We start from the raw sequence: 22,150 nt of genomic DNA, 5'->3' as shown, positions 1-22,150 counted from the left end.
GTTATTGATTTCTAGTTTCATACTATTGTGGTCAGAAAAAGATACTTGAAGTGGTCTCAATCTTACTAAATTTGCTAAGACTTGTTTTGAAGCTTAACAAATGATCTGTCCTGGAAAATGTTTTGTGTGCACTTTAGAAGAATGTGTATTGTGCTACAGTTGGATGAAAATTTCTGTATATGTCTTTTAAGTCCATTTGATTTATAATGTTCAAATCCACTGTTTCCTTATTGATTTACATCTGAATGATCCATTCATTGTTGAAAGTGGGATACTGAAGTCCTCTGCTATTATTGAATTGCTATTTTCCCCTTCAGACCTCTCTGTGCTTTATACATTTAGGTGTTCTGATGTTAGGTGTATATATATTTATAATTGTTACATCCTCTTAATAAATTAATCATAGTATCATGGTATCATGACTTTATCATAATATCATGACTTTCTTTGTCTCTTGTGACAATTTTTTATTTTAAGGCTATTTTGTCCTATACAAGAATAGCCACTCCTGTGTTCTTCCGGTTACAATTTGCATGGACTATCTTTTTCTACGCATTCACTTTCAGCCTGTGTGTCTTTTAAGCTAAAGTGAGTCTCTTGTAGGAACACAGAGTTTGACCTTGTTTTTTATCCATTCAGTCATTCTGTATCTTTGAATTCGATAATTTAATTGATTTACACTTGAAATAGTTACATATAGGTGAGGATTTATTATTTTATTCTTCCCATTGTTTTCTGACTGTTTTATAGTTCCTTTGTTTCTTTCTGATTTGATTTTATTTTGTAGCAGTATACTTTGATTGTGTTCTCTTTATATTTTGTGTATACACTATAGGTTTTGTTTATTATGAGGCTTATAGTTATAATAGTTACATCTATATAATATATATAATATATAACATATATTAATATATAACATCTATATAATATATATTAATATATAACATCTATATAATATATATAATATATAACATCTTATAGTTATAATAGTCCATTCTAAGCTGATAACAACTTAACTTTGATCACATACAAAAATTCTACCCTTTTACTTCTCCCTTCCCCTACACATACTTTATGTTATTTTTTTACTGACGTATAGTCAGTCACAATGAGTCTGTGTCTGCTGTACAGCATAATGTCCCAGTCATGCGTATACATACATGTATCTGTTCTCATATTTTTTCAATAAAGGTTATTACAAGATATTGAATATAGTTCCCTATACAGAAGAAATTTAATTTTTTTAATCTATTTATATATATAGTGGTTAACCTTTGCAAATCTCAGACTCCCAAATTTATCCTTTCTCACCCTCTTTTCCCTGGTAAAAACTGTTTACTATGTTGCGAGTCTGTTTCTGTTTCATAGGTGAATTCCTTAGTGTCCACTTTTTTCTTTTTTAGATTTCACATATGAGTGATATCAAATGGTATTTTTCTTTCTCTTTCTGGCTTTCTTCACTCAGAAGGAGGTGAAAATCTCCAGGTCCAACCATATTGTTGCAAATGGCATTATTTTGGTTTTTTCATCACTGAGTAATATTTCATTGTATAAATATACCTACCACATCTTCTTTATCCAGTCATTTGTCAATGGACATTTTGGTTGCTTCCATGTCTTGGCTATTGTATATAGTACTTCTATGAACATTAGTCTGCATGTACTTTTCAAATTAGAGTTCCCTCCAGACATATGCCCAAGAATAGGACTTCTGGATCTTTTGCAAGTCTATTTTAGTTTTTTAAGGAATCTTCATAATTTCTTCCATAATGGCTACACCAAACTACATTCCCACTAGCAGTATAAGAGGGTTCCCTTTTCTCCATACCCTCTCCAGCATTTATCATTTCACACTTTGTTACTGATTTTACAATTAACAACTTTTTATTTTGTGCATCCATTAAATTACTGTAGCTAGTTATATTTATTACCTTTGTTTTTTAACTTTTACGAGAGGGTTGAAAGTTATTTATGTACTACCATTACAGTATTTGCATATTCTGCATTTGATTATATTATTTACCTTTACTAATAAGTTTTATACTTTCTTATTTTTCATCCTGCTAAGTAGTGTCCTTTTGTGTCAGCCTGAATAACTCTCTTTAGCATTTCTTGTAAGGTACATCTAGTGGTAATAAACTCTCTCAACTTTGGTTTATCTGGGATAGTCTATCTCTCCTTCATTTTTGAAGGACATCTTTGCCAGGTATAGTATTCTTGTTTGGCAGTTTTTTTCTTTCACTACTTGAAATATATCATTCCACTCTCTCCTGGCCTGCAAGATTTCTGCTGAAAAATCCACTGACAGTCTTATGGAGGCTTTGTTGTATAAGACAAGTCATGTTATTTATGCTACTTACAATATTTTCTCTTTATCTTTGACTTTTAACATATGCTTATAATGTGCCTCAGTGTAAATCTGTTTACTTTTAACCTAGAGTCCTTTGAGCCTTGTGATTCTGTCCATTTTCTTATTCAGATTTGGGGAGTTTTCAGCCATTATTTATTTAAAGATGCTTTCTGCTCCTTTCTCTCTATACACCAGGATATCCCATCATGTATATATTGCTTCTTTTGTAGGAGTCTCCTGGTCCTTTAGGTTTTCTTCACTCTTTTTATTCCATTTTAATTTTTGTTCCTCCAACAGAATAAATTCAAATGATCAGTTTTCAAGTTCTTTGACTTTTTCTTCTGCTTGACCAAATTTGTGCTTGAACTCCTCTAGAAAATTTTCAGTCCAGTTACTGTATTCTTCAGCTCCAGTATTTCTGTTCGGTTCTTTTTTTTCTCATATCCCTCTCTTTGTTGATATTCCTATTGTGTTCATATACTGCTTTCCTGATTTCATTTAGTTGTCTATCATCTTCTCTTGCAATTCACTGAGCTTCTTTAGGATGATTATTTTGAATTATTTTTGGGCAATTCACAGATATTCATTTATTTTAAATGAGTTGCTGGAGTTTTGTTTTCTTCCTTGGATTGTAGCATGTTTCATAATTCTTCATGTTCCTTATAGGATTGCTTTATTATCAATTCATTTTAAGAAGCATCTTCCTAACAAGATTGTGCTGTATAGCACAGGGAAATATGTGCAGGATTTTGTGGTAGCTCACAGTGAAAAAACAAGAATGTGACAATGAATATATGTATGTTCATGTATAGCTGAAAAATTGTGCTCAACACTGGAATTTGACACAACATTGTAAAATGACTATAACTCAATAAAAAAAAAAGTGAGAAAAAAAAAAAAAAAGCATCTTCCTTTCCTAGCCTTTTGACTCATTTGACTGGCAAAGATCTTCACCAGTCAGCAGTGCTCAATATGAAACAAGATAGACACCAGTCCCTTGGAGTGTGTGCATTAAGGTTGGAGACAATGTTTCACTTCCTGTCTTCCATCTAGGAGGAAAAGCCTCAGTTCTGTGCCTTTTCCCAATTTCACTGAACAGTGCCAGCTGTAGGAAGCCACCTAGCCTTTTTCTTCATTGCTGGCTGACCCAGAAAACTGACCTCTTCCAGTTTAGCACTTGGTAGGAGCTAGCTAGAAATCAGCTCCACAAAAGGCACTCTGACTTTCTAGGACTTAGGCTCCCTTTACTTTCTTTCCTCCTTCCTGCAGTGAAAACCTCAGCAGTGCACTTATTCTCAGTCTCACAGAGCAGCACCAGCTGTAAGTGGATGCCCTGCCCTTTCCTATGTTCTGAGCTAACCCAAAAGAACAGGCTCTGCAGGTTGCTCAGCATTCAATATGAGGGGAAATAGGAACCCGCCCTCTTTTGGGTCATAAGATAAGTGTCTATAGTTCTAAAAGCATTCAAATCATGCAAAGGTTACTGACTACAATGAAAATAAATTTAAAGCAATAACAATGATATTTGGAAAGTTTCCATGGGAATTATAATCTGTGTTTATAAAAATTAAAAGGAAAATTAGAAAGCATTTTGAACTTAATAAAGAGAAACAAGATAAATGAAACTTCATGTGATACAATTAAAGTAGTGCTTAAAGGGAAATTAATAAAATTAAATGTCTAGGAAAGAAGAAATGTCTCAAATGAATGACTATGGGTTTCCACCTAAAGAAACTAGAAACAGATAGCAAATTAAAAATAAAGGGAAGACTATAAACATAACCAACAAAAGCAGGAGTTAATAAACTAGAAAACAAAACAATAGAGAAAAATCAATGAAATGAACACTTGGTTCTGTGAGAAAATCAAGAAAGCTGAAAAAACCTCTAGCCATCCTGATAAGATAAAGCAAAAACACACAAACTACCAATATCCAGAGAGAGAAGAAAATATTGCAGGTCTCACAGATATTTTAACAAGATAATAAGGGACCATCAGGAACTTATCCCAATAAATCTGACAACACAGATGAGTGTGAAAATTTCTTAGAAGACTCAAACTACCAAAAATTGAATTTATAGTTGAAAACCTTCCCACAGAGAAAACTCCTGGCCAAGATGATGTCACTGGTGAATTCTACAAAACATTTAAAAACAAAAATCATATCAATTCTACAAAAGTCTAGCAGTAAATTTAAAATGACAAAATACATTTTAAAAGGGCAGCATTACCCTAATACTAAATCAGAATAAGCATATTACAAAATCCAATATCCCTTTCTGATTTTTAGAATATTCAGCAAACTGAATAGAAAAGAACTTCCTCAGTCTGATAAAGGGCATCTATGAAAAACCTATAGCTGACATTTTACTTAATGATGAAAGACTGAATGTGTTTCTCGTAAGAGTAGGAACAAGTCAAGGATGTCCACTTTACCCACTTCTATTCATTGTACCATCTGACCCAGCAAAATGCAATAATGCAACAAAAATGAATAAAATAAAATCCATACCGGAATAAAAGAGATAAAATGTCTTTATTTGCTGACAAAATTATCTTCTATGAAGAAAACCCTACTTAATCTACAAAAAACTATTAGAAGCCATGGTTAAAAGTTTGTAGGATATAATGTCAATAAACAAAGATCTATTATGTTGATACATATTAGCAATAAGCACTTGTATGTTAAACCCAAAAAGTACCATTTAAAACTGTATCAAAAATATAAAACACTTAGGAATAAATCTCAAAAAAGAAATGCAAGTCTTGCTCACCAAAAACTTAAAATATTGCTGAAAGTAATTAAATGGTACACAGATACAGAGGTATACTGTTTCACGGCTCATTGTTCATAAGAATAAATACATTTATCGGTTTACAATTGTTATAGCTCTAACAAAATTCAAATCAAAATTTGATGCCTCAAAGATCCTGATCTAAAATATCAAAAATAGAAACATAAAGCTGCACCGTGGCTAGTGAGAAGACTTCATCACATAATTTATGAAATCTTCCTATAAATCACTAGCTGTTTGCATACTCTCTTCATTGCTGCTTTCATCTCTTTATTCCTGAATGTATAGATGACTGGATTCAAAAAAGGAGTGAGAACTGCATCAAAAATAGCAAGAAACTTATCCATTTGTGAATTGGGGTGTGGCCATGTATAGACAAACATGGTTGGGCCAAAGAACAAAAGGACCACAGTAATGTGAGCTGACAAAGTGGAGAGGGCTTTGGATGAACCACCTGAGGAATGTTTCCAAACAGTAAACAGGATGAAGATGTAGGAGATGAGGAGTATAAAGAAAGAACCAACACAGATAAACCCACTGTTGACAGTGACCATGAACTGCAACCTGTAAGTGTCGGTACAGGCCAGTCTGAGGAGCCGAGGAAGGTCACAGTAAAAGCTGTCCAATACATTAGGACCACAGAAGGGTAAATTAACAATAAATGCTAGTTGGAACAGTGAGTGGCTGACACCAAGGGCCCAGGCAGCACCCAGGAACAAAATGCACATTTGTGGGCTCATGATACTCTGATAGTGGAGAGGCTTGCATATGGCCACGTATCTGTCAAAGGCCATGGCGATGAGCAACACCATCTCCACACCACCAATGACGTGGATGAAGAAGATCTGAGCAATGCAGCCTCCAAAGGAGATGGCTTTACGCTTTCTGAAGAGGTCATAGATCATCTTGGGTGAGGTGACAGAGCAGGCTCCTAAGTCAATGAAGGAGAGACTGGCCAACAGGAAGTACATGGGGGAGTGTAAGTGAGGATCAGTGGTCACAGAAAACACAATGAGGGTGTTCCCAGTCATGCTTGCCACATAGAGCACAGAGGAGAACACCAGGAGGAGAAGCTGGACCTCCCATGAATGAGTGAGTCCCAGAAACACAAACTCAGACACAACTGAGTGATTCCCTCCATCCATTGACCCAGCCAACTGGACTGCCACTGAAATCATAAGTATGACAATGAGGAGGAAACTGTGATTATGGAGATGATAGTATATCATGCAATTACTGATGTTTCAATGTTCTCATATGAATGAAAAGTATATAGTTGTCCAGTTCCTCAAATATACAAACAAAAAATGAAAATCAACATGTCATCACAATGCGTGAGCTGCAGCATACTTCAAACCTATCACCAATACTCTCACTGCAATGTTCTGCTCTCAAATTAACAGATTAGAGAAGACCAAAAGATTCATGAGTGTCCATGACATTCATCAGCTGTTTAAATAACTTCTCATATCGACTATTCCTCATTCCAAGATATCCCATCTTGCTTTTATGTATATTCTCATAATCCACTTCTCTCCCCCGTTTGCTCTCAAAATTCACTGATAGAAAGTAGCGATGAGAGTAAGACATAATTGACAGATGGATTGTCACCTAGAGTGAGGGGTGCATGAGACATAAATTGATGCTGAATTAGGACAGGCTACGGATTGAGACTGAATAGAGAGAGCTGGGTATGTAAAACTGGAAAGCCCACACGTATAGAACAGGGGAAGTGTGTGGACTCTAAAAAGAAATAGAACCACCACTATTTTCCATCACATTTTACCACATTCACAGCTACTCTGGGTGCCTCTAGTTTTCACATAATTTTTCAAAATTACAAAGCCCTAAACTAGACTCAGTACTCAGTAAGGCTTTCATATAGAGTCTACACCACTCAGCCATGGAAGGTTTTCTCCATGCCTAATAAATGTGTATTTGGGAGATTTCTCCAGTTTCTGCTAAGGCACATGCCTAAAGTAGCCACAGACAATGTAAAATAACTCTGAAAACAGTTTTTTTCTGTCCATACACGTGGAGGTATTGAGGTCACTTGGAATAGTTGAGGTAGATTGAGTTTTAATTCATCAGTGTCTCAGCCTCCCTTTGCTGTCACCTTTTACAGCCACTGACATCTCCCTAACCTTTAAAGTACTCAGTACCACCCACATGGTAACCTGTTCTGATAGTTGATATTATCCTGTTTACTTTGAATTTGAAATCCACTCAGATATTTTATCTTCAAGGCAATCTGTATTTTATACTTTTGATTTATGATTATGAAACGAGAAATATCAAACATTATTAAGTCACATTTTAGGAGAGCAGATGAGCGTCCTTCTTGACTTTAAATCATAAAATACAAAATGTGACACTGGAGATTTAAGTCCTTTAATATGTATTGTATTTATATGTGAAGTGGAGGGTGTACACAATGGTGTTATGTTTCTCTGTGTCCAGATACTCACTTCAATCATTGCCCTGTAGTAGAGAGTAGTCCCTGAAAACATTTCATAGAGATTAGTATTTAAGGATTTGAAGAAACGCAGTAGAACAGGTATGTTGACATCCTTAATTTTTGAGATACAAGTCCAGACCTTCTCATATTGATACCCTCATTCATCCAGACTGCAAAACTCACAGAGGTTGTTACTATGTTCTGAACCCAATAGGTCATCACAACTGGCATGACTTTCTATTCTCACCTTTGCATAGTGATTATACAGACATATCATAAGCCAATAGTTTACAGTCTCAAGGTATACACTTTCTTTTACCAGAAACCTGGGGCCTGGAGTAAGAGGGAAGGAACAGCCATTAATACTGCCCATCAGGGCAGGAAGAGTTAGCACAGGAGAGGATTGACAGGGTGGACATGCACGAGTAGGAGGTAATGGAGGCACTAGGGGCTAGGGGGTAGGGGCAGGAAATTCAGTAATTGTGGGGAAAGATCCAAGCTCTTGATGAGGAAAAGCATATGTCTTCAGTGTGATGAGATGAAAATTGTTCATGGAATTATATATGGACCATTATGTCCAAGTTGGTCACATTCACATGAAAAACATGAGACCCCATCCAGATTCACATAGCTGGAAGAAATGGAGACCAGAACCTAAGTCTTTCGATTCTTATTCCAGAAAGACAGATCTTAGAGAAAATAGTCGAGTAAAAAATCCCACGAAACAGTGATTTTTCCTGATGAAAACCAAAACTAACCAGAAAATTCAATATAAAATATCCATTATTAATACTAAATTATATATCAACCTAATAGTAAATAAATATTACATAAAATAATACTACAATTAAAGATTATTTGACTAGTACAATAGAAAGTTATATTTGGGAAAGTAGTTTATTCATTGCTATTATGATTTGTCTACTCATTCTTCATATTTTGCCAGTTATGTAACTGGTCACTACAACTGTAAAAAACTCAAGATGATGTTTCTAAGGAGCCCATCTTTCTGGTCTTTCTAAATTTTATTATCCTCAAAGGTAAACTAAAATCCCATTTAGTCTTTATAGCTTTTACTGACAATTTTCCTTCGTATGACTTGTTCCCTTGCTAACTCTTATAAATCAAAGAGCCAAGAAAATAGTTGAAAAAAACATGAATTGCATACATAAAAAATACAATCTAATGTGGGATAAAATACATGTCAAGCAAATAGTAAGATAAATAGTTGGTGAGTTTAGGGGATAGAAGATAGAAGATAACTAGTGTCAGCAACAGCAGGTGGAGAAGGCTGCCCCAAGGGCATAGATATTGATCCATCTCTTAAAGAATTAGTGAGAACTAAATAGGAAGACAAGGAAGACATATTCAATGTGTGGGAAGTAGCTTGAATTATATAATATGAAGGTATCTTTTAATATTAACTATCATTAATCATACGTATATTACCCAGATTATATACTCAGATACATGTAGAAAGTCAGGAGACAGTTCAATCAATTGAGAAGTTAGATTCATAATCTCAGACTGTATTAAAGCCATGCCTACAGTTCAATGATCTTTATTCTTATTGATCCTCTCCATCATCTTTTTCAATAGTTTTAACATGCTTAAGGGAAGTTTTCTCATTCAAAAACTTAGGGTAGCCATGGCTAATCATCCCCTAGTGAGAAGGCATCTAAGGCTTTACACATACTTCTTGTTGGGGATTAGCTAGCATTTCACCTCCAGACCTACAGCCAGCACCCAACTTATCTTCCTGAAGTCTATGAAATAATAGGAGATGCGTAGAAAAATAAAACAGAGAGAAAAGAGAAAGAATGAAGATAGAGGGGAAACTAGGAAAGAAAAGCACAATGACCAAAAAAGCATCAGGAGAAAAGAGAAAGGGCAGACTAAGGTTCAGAGAGTATGAAATATGGTAGCCTCTAATTCTGAAAGCCCAGGTAAGTCAAAGAGGACATCACTCTCTCACCTTTAGTTCATTGATTCAGGGCTGCTTCTGACTTTGACATTGGATTGCATTTAAGGAAGGCAGATGCTTCTAATACCTGACCTGTCAGGCTCACAGAATTTCTGTGAAAATCACACACGATAATGAATGGAAAGTTTGCCTTTTATGTTGTACAATAATATACACATGTAATTCACTGTAAAAAAATTAACTGTTACTATGACTTGAGGAGTCTAGCATATACTAAAGTGTGCAGACTAGACAAGAGGCACATTAAATTCTCCCCCGTGCATGTTTTCTGTGTAGTCAGCCATCCCGGGAGGGTTCTCTGTCTAGTCATCTTCTGCTATGAGAGTCACAGTACAGTTATCTCCAAAGGTGTGGTTCTTCTACATGGTGGATTTATCACATGGCTATATGCTCACATCTCAAAAGTCCAGGAATCTTTTCCAAATTTTCATCTCTATCTTCCCCAATCCTAAAAATACAAAAATTTACAGATTTCCTTCCATACATTATAGTATAATGGTCAATAGCTTGGGCTTTGACATCAACCAGGCTTTTTTTTTTAATCGAGGCTCAGCCACTCACTTGCTAAGTCAACATGGCAAAATTACTTGAATTCTCTGAACTTGTTTCCTCATTATTAACATGGAGCTAATAATACCTCCTTTGCAGGTTGTTGTGGGAAATAAATGATATAATAAATGTAAACATACCTTCCTCAGAACCTAGCACATAGTATGGCACAATAAATGGTACCTATCATGTAGGGAAGACTATTTATTTACATAAGTGGCTTTCAAGTATAGAAATTTATTCCTGATATTCTGAATCCTTCATTATTCTTAAGTATTGAAACGAGACCTTATTTTAGGTAAAGTTTTTAATGTCTTACCCTTATATCCAATCACTTAACCATATTTCCCAAATAATTTTGCTTTGAGGGGAGACATTAATCAAAGATTGCCTAAGGGATGCAGGAAGAAGCTTTGTGCTCTAATCAGGCTATGCCTCTTCCACTGCTGCCATCCCCACAATACAAAGCCATAAATTTCAATTCCCCACATTAAAATTTTTCTTTCTGACTACCTTAGACAACACTGAATATGTCCCTTGTCTTTAAGGGTAAGATTGAGGCAAGAAGGAAGAAAGGGCAAAGCCAGGGGCTTCAAGGGATTTCTGAAGGCTGTACCCATCCAGGCAAAATATGTATTGATTGGCTGAGGCAAGGAAGGCAAACTATACAATACCAGCTGCTCAGGAAAACAAAATTTTCTCAAAACTGCTTTTTTCATGAGGCATACAGAATTCTTTACTTTTGACCTCCACTTAAATTGTACAAGTGGAGAAAACAGAAGTAGTTCAGGCACATTATAAAGTCAGATTGTTATTTAAGACCAAAGTCTTAATTATGTTCTGTTCCCATTCTTATCCTCTAATTCTGTTAATTTAAAATCAATTTGCTTCCTACGTGCCAGATCTCATGAAAGACCAGTGTTGTACAAAGTCAATCCTTACCTGACACATGTATAAATATACATCAGGCATCATGTGACGCAGGTCACAGAAGTGGAATAGACTCAGCAGTGTATGAGAAGAGTGGGAAAAGGTAACTATAGTGATGAGAAAAGGCAGCATAGCAAATGTGACATTTGTGTACAGCTTTAAGAGATAGGAAATATTACAATATGCAAACATAGGGTCTACAATGTCATTTCAAGCTGGGAGCAAAATATTAAAAACAGGTAAGTTGGTGTTCACTGGGTTAACATCAAAGCACACAGACTGTCTACAGCACAGATATTATTTTGGAGAAGAGAAGAAAGATTGGTAGACATTAGTTTGTGCCTGACACTGAGAACTAATCTAAGATATCCAAGAATTATTAGATAAGTATAGGGATTCAATGTAAGAGTGGATGCAAGAAACTGATGATGAGGCTAGTTATTAAAGAAGATGCTCGATCTATAAGTGTGATAGATCAATTAAAGGAAATAAACAATGGAGGTAGAGAATGATGAGCTAAAACAGATCTGGGGAGCCATGCAGATGCACTAGGATTACACAGTTTTATCTCTAAGAATATAGATACAGAAGACAGAAATACTGAGAAGTAAAAACCCAAAGGAATTGGTGACTGATTATGGTTGGAGAGAACAAGAAGGAGAGCGCAGTCAAAGATGACATAGATTTGAGCATGAATAGGACAATGGTGGATCCATTTTTGAAAAGAAAGTAATTGGGCATGGAATTTATGAGGGTGGAGAAAATAGATACTCACATTTATATTAAGCAATTAGAGTTTCAGGTACAAGTGAGAAGTCCAGGATGAATTGTGGGACGGGATGTATGGAAAGAAGGACAGAGTCAAGATATGATCGTATAGTAATTCATATAATAAATGAAAGCATAAGAACAAATAAGTTCTCTGAGGGAAAGAGTATAAAGGAAAAAAAGGGGGGAAAGCAAGGACCCAACCATGTAGAATGTCACACTGACAGTTTGAAAGGAAGCAAAGGAGCCAGTGAGTTAAGCAGAACAAACATGAAGGTAAGGGGACAATCAGCACTGGGCCAGAGAAGTCAAGAAAGAAGAGTGAATCAAGAATGAAAGATGAAAATGGAATAAAAGGAGGAAATAGAGAAATGCTGTGACAGTGACGAAAGTGAGATGACAGAGTAAAGAAGAAGAAATACAAGAAAACTGAGATACTAATTGACATCAGTTTTCTACTTTCTAAATGGATGGTTTGGGGCTGATATATCAGAGGAACACATTATAAAAATGAAATGGGTTCATTAAGGAATAAATAATATATAATAAATATAATAGAGTTGTTGAATGAATGAATGAATGAATGAAAGGTCCCCATTAGGAGCTAGATGACAAAGTTTTCAGAAAACTTACATGCCACTCTACTGTAACACACACCAGCAAGGCTCAGAGCTTGAAATCAGCCAAATTGAACTTTAACCATTAGGATGATAAGGGCGGAGAAGTGAAATAGCAGGTAGAGCAGAAGTTTACAAATGTTGAAAGGTTTATGGGCATTGAATAGAACAATCTGGTGTCCAGCCAGACCATGAATCACAGACCAGAAAGAAAAGCACATGAGACCAAAAAATAAAAAATTGTAAAATGAGGCCAAGCGCTTAAGAAACTTGGAAAAGGAGGTGAGTAGCTATACAATAAACTCTGGGTCTTCCCTGATATTCTTCTACAGCTTTATTCTCATCCTTTGAAGTCCTGGGGTACACTTTCCCTAACTCATATCCTCAACTGCCCATACAGGTGACTTTTCGATCCATGCCTGACTCCTGCTCCATCTTCCTTCTCTAGTGCCAGCAGCAAACTGCCACAGAGAAGGTTAACATCCCAGCAGGTTGAGGAAAACTTAATTTTTACATTCCTGCAACACAGAAACTTTGATTCAGTAACTTACTCACTGCAGATTTGATTTTTGTCCTTCCCACCTACCTGTTTTGCCAAGAGAACTAAGAGAGTAGCATCATTAAAGAGTGAGATAGATACAGTTCTCCCTAAATCAACCAGATCCTATGCTGGATAATTACAGACCTACACAAATAGCCATATAAAACAGTCAGAGCAGCAGCTAATTACAGCCCCAGGGGGTAGTGACCAAGCGATGCTGCAGAGATCTGGAACTGCCAAACTCAAAGTCACCTGGCCTGGGGAATTACCACCTATGGCCGTTTTGGTTTTCCCACTGTAGCCAAGCATAGAAGCTGTTAATGAGGAGAAACAAGAGGCACTTAGTTTTCTTATGATAAAGAGACCACTGACCATATTTCAGAACTACTTTAAATCTTTATTTTATGATGATTAAAGGTGAATTCCAGAGCAACATTTTAAAACTGTCCTTTAAAATTTTTATCATTTAATCATTTCTATGTTGATTACTACAATAATATTCAACTTAAAACCAGAATATATTAAAAAGTATGAAGAATAATACATGGAGATAAAATCATACAATATTCCAAGAAAAAAAAGCGGAGAGAATATATAAGGAAATGAGACTTAAACTGACTGTAAAAATAACTTTTTATACATATTCTGTTGAATCCTCACAACCACATTGTGAAGCAGGTGTAATTACTGCCACATAATCTCATACAAATTATCTAAATTACATAGATACTGAAAGGTTAGGCTATATGTGAATTAACTATTTTCTCAAATTTTTCTTTTTTCTCCTACTTTATTTCCTTAAATTACAGAAAAGTCAGTATTACCCAACACTTTCATGAAAATCATATAATGAATCCAAATTCCAGGCATGTACAACAGAAAAAAATAGAACTGCGTAGGTCAATCTCAATTATGTAAATAAAATCATATTTAAGTCTAAGATTCCAAACTTAAGATGCTTCTTCCTCTCTCTTCCTTGAAATCAAGAGAAGAAACATAAATGTGAGCTCCATCCTTAGGAACACTAGGAAGTATACCTACAATTCCAAATCACAACATGTGAAGACAAATTTTATTACAATAAAAATTGCAACAGGACAATTATGAACAACGAAATAAAATGCATATCTCTAAGGATCTTGAGCTAGTCAGGAAGCTCAGCAGTCTCAAAGAAGTGGATACACTGAGAATAAAACCAGTTATCTTTACTTTGAACAGAAGTATTGGAATGTGCGAACCCTCACTCCAGAGAGTGATGGTGGAAAGAATATTAAAGAGAAAGATGCAGACACAGCAATTTTGAAATAATTAGGCCATGTGTGTTCTGTAATGGAAGAAAAACCAAAGCAAGAGGATGGAGAAAGCAGCCAGGCAGCTGACAATTTCCACTATATAATGAGAAGAAAAGGATAAATCACAAAATATGTGACAGAAATTAACAAATATGACTCTGCTGTGAGCTAGCAGTTAGCCCAGCAGCCCAGGAGAGAACCATACCAAGAGATTAGAGGTGCTATGCAGACAACATTCCAAAACTCAGCTGCCTTCCATCATATCTCGTTACCATTTCAACTCTTCCATCACAATATCCTTTCTGATATCTAGTACATTAAAATATTAATAATAATATGATTGTATACTATGTCACAATAATTTTACCAAAAAATAAAGCAGGTGATGACCTATATGAATATATTTCAATAAGAAAGAAAAGAGAAAATGACATAAGGAATACAGCATACATATAATAGATTATGTCATGAAGTAGTGAAAATTATGAGCAAATATTCTATGAGTTTTTAAAGATATCTTCTTTCTGAAATGTTTAGAAAATTTTAAATAAATGACAAAATATTAAGTGATGAAAAATAAACTGGAAAAATTCAAGAAATAAATAAAAATACAAAAGTATGATATAAATGAAGATCACTAAAAGTCGGACAAAGTGGAGATAAATATACTAAAATAGAAAAATCAAGTTTCAAGAATTAAAGAAAAATATAGGTTAAAATACGATCCAACAAGTGAAAAATTAATGTTTCTTAAGGAGAGTTCACAATATTTGGTAAAGAAAACAATAGAAATAACATGGTAATAGTGAATTATTAGGCTAATATTAAACAATTCTGGGGATTGCAGTTAAAAAACAGAATACAAATGTTACAAACCATGACAGCATAAAGAATAGTTACATATCAGTTATAGCTCAATAACTTTGGAAAAAATATTTTTAAAGCATAAATACAGTAGTCACAAAAAGAAAAAGAAAAAAATTGTACTGAAATATTCTAGTTTCCTCAACTTTCACTATAGGAGAAAATCAACAGATTATTTTCAGAATGATAAACTAAGTATTATTTTAAAGTATAAAGGTGATAAATTAGAAGAACTAGGAATAATAAAATCTAATAAAATTGAGTGATGAAGTGAGAAATGGAAGTGTGTTAACAACCCAAAGAGAAGTATATTAATTATTTTCTATTTCATAGTGAGCAGTCAATGAATGTTTTTGAGGTAACACAGAATTACAGAATTATTACATGCAATGAATTACTAAAACAAACTATATGCCTTCAAAATCACTCAAAGAAAAGATGCACAAACAAAAGAAAAAAGACACAGAGAGAAATCTTAATACAATAAAATGAGTAAAATGAATGCATGAAATCAATTCCTTCATTTATTCTACTAACATTTATTGAGCACCCATATGCCGGGAATGTGCTGAGTGCCAGTGACTGATGGTTACTGCACCATGAAGTTTTATGTACTAGTGTATAATTAAACAATTATACAAACAAATGTAAAATTGTAAGCATGAAAATTATTCTGCAGTCCAGTGAAAATTACTTTAATAGAAAGATTTGATGTAAACAAGAAAATCAGGGCCTTTCCTGAAGAAGTAACACTGGAGCTAAAATCTAAAGGATAAACACCAAGTTAACTAAGAGTGGAAGACAAAGGATTCCCTGCAGAGGAAACAATTTATGCTTCCCCTTGAGGCCAGAGGAGGCACTGGGAGTTGTGCCTAGAACTATACTGTGAGAAAATGAAAGGAGCATTACATAGGAAAAGGTTGAAATAAGTAGTGGGATACTGTACCTAGAATGAGGAGTCAAGGACGATTGTTAAGCAGAAGGGTGACGTGACTAGACTTGACATTTATGAATATCACTCTTGCTACAGTGTACAGTTGGATTTGAAGGAGTCCAGAGTGGATGCAGTGAGTCAGTTAGAAAGTACCACTTGTGAAGGCAAGAAACATTGTTGCTTTGACTAGGTATAGGAGTTTGGGGAGTAAACAGATTTGGCATATATTTAAAAGAGACAATCAATAGTACTTGATGATGAATTTAGTTAAAGACGCACTCACCCATTTCATGCTTTAAGTCTAAGAATTATTCACCTCCACCAAGACCCACAGTCCAATGACCCTACCATATATCACTCCACTGATGTCCTTTCTCTCTCCCTTCCTCAGATTAAATTCTGTAATCAATTTCCTTGCCCTCTTTTACTTTCTTGTTCACCTGTTAATGGATACAAGGGTTGTTTCCAATTCTTGGCTATTGTAAGTAATGCTGCTATGAATACTGGGTTGCATGTATCTTTTCAAATTAGTTGTTATTTTTTTTTCCAAACACATACCCAGGAGTAGAATTGGTGGATCATATGGTAGTTCTATTTTTAGATTTCTGAGTAACCTCCATACCATTTTCTGTAGTAGCTGTACCAATTTATATTCCACCAACAGTGTATGAGGGTTCCCTTTCCTCCACATCCTTATCAGCATCATTATTTATGGACTTCTTGATGATAGCCATTCTGATGGGTGTGGGGTGATATCCCATTGTGGTATTCATTTGCATTTCTTTGATAATTAGTTACATTGAGCATCTTTTCATGTGCCTGTTGGCTATCTGTGTGTTCTCCTTGGAAAAATGTCTAATCATATCTTCTGCTCACTTTTTAATCAGGTTGTTTCTTTAATACTGACTTGTTATGTGTTATTTATGTATTTGGGTTATTAACCTTGTATCAGTAATATCATTGCAACTATTTTCTCCTATTCAGTAGGTTGTCTTTTTGTTTTGTCAGTGATTTACTTTGCTGGGCACAGCTTATAAACTTAATTAGGTCCCATTTGTTTATTTTTGCTTTTATTTCTTTTGCTTTAGGAGACAGACTCAAAAAAATGTTGCAATGATTTATGTCAAAAAGTGTTCTGCCTATGTTCTCTTCTAGGAGTATTATTGTTTCACATCCTACATTTAGGTCTTTAATCCATTTTGAGTTCTTTTTATACATGGTGTGAAGAAAGCTCCAGTCGCATTCTTTTATATGTAGCTATCCAGGTGTTTCAGCACGACTTATTGAAGAGAGTCTTTTCTCCATTGTATATTCTTGCCTCCTTTGTCATAGATTAATTGACCATAGGTGTGTGGATTTATTTCTGGGCTCTCTATTCTGTTCCATTGATCTATATGTCTGCTTTTGTGCCAGTACCATGCTGTTTTGATTACTGTAGCTTTGTAGTAGAGTCTGTGAGAGCAAGATCTCCAGCTTCATTCATTTTTCTTAAGATTGCTTTGGCAGTTTCAGGTCTCTTGTGGTTCCCTATAAATCTTAGGATTATTTGTTCTAGTTCTGTGAAAAATGTCATAGGTATTTTGATAGGAATTGCATTAAATTTGTAGATTGCTTTGGGTAGTATAGAAATTGATATTAATTCTTCCAATTCAATAACACAGGAAATCTTTCATTTTCCTGTATCAACTTCAGTTTCGTTCAAAAACGTTTTATACTTTTCAGAGCATAGGTCTTTTATACCTTTGGTTAAGTTTATTCATAGATATTTTATTCTATTTTTTATATTTTATTCTTTTTGAAGCAATTTTAAATAGAATTTTTTCTGCTTCCTCTTTCTGATAGTACACAATTAGTGTATAGAAAAGTAACCAATTTCTGTATATTATTATTGTATTCTGTAAATTTACTGAGTTGATTTATTACTTCTAATAGTTTTTGGTGGAGACTTGAGGATTTTCTATATGTAATATCATGTCACCTGCAAATAGTGACAGTTTTACTTCTTCCCTTCCAATTTAGATACCTTTTTCTTGTCTGATTCCTGGGGTCAGGATTTCCAATACTATGTGTAACAGAAATGGTGACATTGGGCATCTTTGATCCTGATTGTAGGGGAAAGACCCTCATTTTTCATCGAGTATGATGTTAGCTGTGAATTTGTCATAAATGGACTTAATTATGTTGAGATATACTTCTTATATACCAACTTTGTTGAGAGTTTTTAATCATAAATGGAAATTGAATTTTGCCAAATGCTTTTTTTTGCATCTATTGAAATAACGTGACTTATTTTTCCTTCTGTTAATGTGTCATATCATATTGATTGATTTGCATATGTTGAGCCTTCCCTGTGACTCTGGAATAAATACAATGTGATTATGGTGTATGATTTTTATATATTATTGGATTTGGTTTGCTAACATTTTTGAGGATTTTTGCATCTACAGTAATCAAAGATATTGGTCTGTAATTTTCTTTTTCTGTTGTGTCTTTTAACCAATTAGTATGATGTTAGCTGTAAGTTTTTGTTGATGCCCTTACTCAGATTAGGGAAATTCCCTTCTATTCTTGTTTACTGAGAGATTTTTGTTTATTTGTTTGTTTATCATGAATGGATATTTAGTTTTATCAAGTGTTTTGTCTGCATCTATTAAGACAATCATGTGGTTTTACTTCTCTAGTCTGTCAATTGATATTTAAGTGTTAAGCCAGTCTTTCATTATTTGAATAAATGCCACTTGGTTATGATGTATTGATCATTTTTTACATGTTCCATCTTGATTTTCTAATACTTTGTTGAGTAGTTGGATGTCTATGTTCATGTAGGATATTGGTCTGCAATTTTCTTTTCCGGTAGTGTCTGTACAGTTTTGATATGAGTGCAATTTTGTTATCATAAATTGAGCTGGAAAGTGTTCCTCCCTTTACTATTTTCTGAAATAGTGTGTAAAACAGATATTATTTTTTCCCTAAATTTTTGATAGAATTTGCCAGTTAAATTATCTGGAATTAGAGGAGTTTTTGTTGTTGTTATTGTTGGAAGGTTTTTTAACTAAGAACTCAATTTCCTTTATTAATATAAGACTATTCAAATTATTACTTCTTGAGTTAACTTGTCTATTTTGTGTCTTTCAAGAATTAAAATATTTCATTAAAGCTAAAATTATGGTTATATGTTACTTATATCTCATTATTATTCTCTTGATGTGTTTAGAGTATATAGTGAGATCATATCTTTGTTATGATAACAATAATTTAGTCTTCTCTCTTATTTTCTGTATTAGTCTCTTTTAACTGTACTGATATTTTTCAAAAATCTTCTTTTGGTTTCAATGTTATTGCTTTATAGATTTTTCTATTTTCAAATGTCTTTTTTTCTGTTATGATTATTATTTCTCTTCTTTTCCTTATCTCTATTTAATATGCTCTGAACCTAAATTATTAAGGTTAAATAATAGAGTATTACATTAGTAACTTCTTTATTTTCTAGTATGAGCATTTAATAGTATAAACTTTTTAAAAACACTGCTCTAGCTACATTCCACCAATTTTGATAACGTATTTTTGTTCAACTCAAATATTTTCCAACGTTCCTTATGACTTCCTTTTTGACCTATTAATTAAAGTGTGTTGTTTAATTTCCAAATATTAGTGGATTTTTCAGCTATGATTCTATTTATTTTTAGTTTAATTTTGTTCTCAGAGAATCATTTTGTATAATTTAAATTCTTTGGTAAGTTTGCCTTATGATCCAGAATATGATCTGTCTTCAAGAATATTCCAATTGTAAACTGACTATACTTCAACTTTTTATCATAATCTAACTGGAAATCTAGAATTTCTCTTGGAGTTTTAGCTGCCTAGTTCTGCTGAGCTGCATCTCCATAACTGACCTTGAGTTAAGAAAAAAGAGGGAGAAAAAAATTTCCTTCACGCTCTTCAAACTAGAGTTGGGCAAAGCGAGAAGAAGAGAAAAAATATATATATTCCTCCGACACTTTCCAGCTTTCAGGGATCACTTTTCCCAGGTCCCTGGCAAGAACTTGTTTTACTCTTAGGGTTTTTTCTGCCTGTATCATGCAACCAGAGCTTTGCATGTGAGGTCTGTTCGCAAGTGAAGGTCTTGAGAAAAAAGAAACAATAGATCCAAAAAAAATCTCACCCGTTTTTATGTTGCTTCTTAAAGTCGTGATTTCCCTCTGTAATATTCCACCTTTTCATTACTTTTTATTTGATTGTTTTTAACTATTTGAGGAAGAATCTGCACAGAAACTTTTCCTGATGAAGATAACTATGTCCTAAAATTATAAAGACAGTTGCTACAATAAGCCTGAAGAACCTGAATGGAACATGAATATTTTCCAACTCACCAAAGGAATGAGAAAAAGAGCCATTATAAGTAAAAGTGGAGATTATCAATGGCAAGTGAATAATTAGCACCTTAGTTACCTCAAGAGGCAGATTATAAGAAAAGGATATGGATAAATTGAAATAATTAAAAAATGTATAATCTTGAGAGAAAAGGGAGGCAAAGAAACTAATTAGACAAAAATGACTATAATTAGTACATATATATATAAAACCCCATATAAATCAACATAAGTTTTGAATTGAGGTTTTATTTGGCTAAATTTTCATTTGTTTTTAGTAAAGATTGTTTAAAAGTGTGGTAACACTCAAATCAATTTCTAATGAACTAAAAAAGTGAATTCTAAAATTCCAGATTTAGGCAATATGATGATCAGAATAAAGTACTTATAAAATTATTTATGAAATCTTTCTAAGAATCACTAATGATCCAAACACTCTCTTCATTGCTGCCTTCATGTCTTTATTCCTGAATGTATAGATGACTGGATTCAAAAAAGGAGAGAGAACTGCATCAGAAAGAGCAAGAAACTTATCCATTTGGGAACTGGGATGTGGCCAAGTATAGACAAACAAGGTTGGACCAAAGAAACAAGTTACAACAGTAATATGAGCTAACAAAGTGGAGAGGGCTTTGGATGAACCACCTGAGGAATGTTTCCAAACAGTAAACAGGATGAAGATGTAGGAGATGAGGAGTATAAAGAAAGAACCAACACAGATAAACCCACTGTTGACAGTGACCATGAACTGCAACCTGTAAGTGTCGGTACAGGCCAGTCTGAGGAGCCGAGGAAGGTCACAGTAAAAGCTGTCCAATACATTAGGACCACAGAAGGGTAAATTAACAATAAATGCTAGTTGGAACAGTGAGTGGCTGACACCAAGGGCCCAGGCAGCACCTAGGAACAAAATGCACATTCGTGGGCTCATGATACTCTGATAGTGGAGAGGCTTGCATATGGCCACTGTCAAAGGCCATATGTATCTGTCAAAGGCCATGGCGATGAGCAACACCATCTCCACACCACCAATGACGTGGATGAAGAAGATCTGAGCAATGCAGCCTCCAAAGGAAATGGCTTTACGCTTTCTGAAGAGGTCATAGATCATCTTGGGTGAGGTGACAGAGCAGGCTCCTAAGTCAATGAAGGAGAGACTGGCCAACAGGAAGTACATGGGGGAGTGTAAGTGAGGATCAGTGGTCACAGAAAACACAATGAGGGTGTTCCCAGTCATGCTTGCCACATAGAGCACAGAGGAGAACACCAGGAGGAGAAGCTGGACCTCCCATGAATGAGTGAGTCCCAGAAACACAAACTCAGACACAACTGAGTGATTCCCTCCATCCATTGACCCAGACAACAGGGCTGCTACTGAAATAATGAGAATGAAGGAAATGAGGAAGAAATTGTGATTATTAGGGTAACAGTGATATTAGTTACAGGCATACCTCAGACATGTGGGTTCACTGCAAACCACTGCAGTAAAGTGAATACTGCAAAAAAGCAATTCATGTGAATTTTTTGGTTTCCTAGTACATATGAAAGTTATGTTAATAGGATATTGTAGTCTATTAAGTGTGCAATAGCATTTTGTCTAAAAAATGTACATACTTTAAAAATAGTTTATTGCTAAAAAATGCTAACCATCATCTGAGTCTTCAGTGAGTCACAGTAGTAACATTGAAAATCACTGAT

At 34.5% G+C, this 22,150-nt stretch overlaps 2 protein-coding genes across 2 annotated transcripts; both read right to left on the bottom strand.

The window, feature by feature from the left end:
- Window positions 1-5,351: 5,351 nt before the first annotated feature.
- Window positions 5,352-6,290, bottom strand: LOC105089962 (olfactory receptor 4F3/4F16/4F29). The gene has a single exon (XM_010981145.3). It carries the CDS (start codon window positions 6,288-6,290, stop codon window positions 5,352-5,354), a length of 939 nt encoding a protein of 312 aa, XP_010979447.2.
- A 14,559-nt stretch (window positions 6,291-20,849) lies between these two features.
- On the bottom strand, window positions 20,850-21,839 carry LOC105089963 (olfactory receptor 4F3/4F16/4F29). Its single transcript, XM_010981146.3, has one exon. The coding sequence runs from the start codon at window positions 21,801-21,803 to the stop codon at window positions 20,850-20,852; it is 954 nt and encodes a 317-aa protein (XP_010979448.2). The 5' UTR covers window positions 21,804-21,839.
- Between the last annotated feature and the right edge of the window lie 311 nt (window positions 21,840-22,150).

This window comes from Camelus dromedarius, chromosome 5 (assembly GCF_036321535.1).
Source record: "Camelus dromedarius isolate mCamDro1 chromosome 5, mCamDro1.pat, whole genome shotgun sequence".
Taxonomy (NCBI): Eukaryota; Metazoa; Chordata; class Mammalia; order Artiodactyla; family Camelidae; genus Camelus; species Camelus dromedarius.
The sequence above is the reverse complement of the archived record's forward strand: the minus strand, read 5'-3'. Positions and strand labels throughout refer to the sequence as shown.

Bases quoted from the DNA above. Each gene is read 5' to 3' on its own strand.
- LOC105089962 (XM_010981145.3), bottom strand. From the start codon at position 6,290: ATGGATGGAGGGAATCACTCAGTTGTGTCTGAGTTTGTGTTTCTGGGA.
- LOC105089963 (XM_010981146.3), bottom strand. From the start codon at position 21,803: ATGGATGGAGGGAATCACTCAGTTGTGTCTGAGTTTGTGTTTCTGGGA.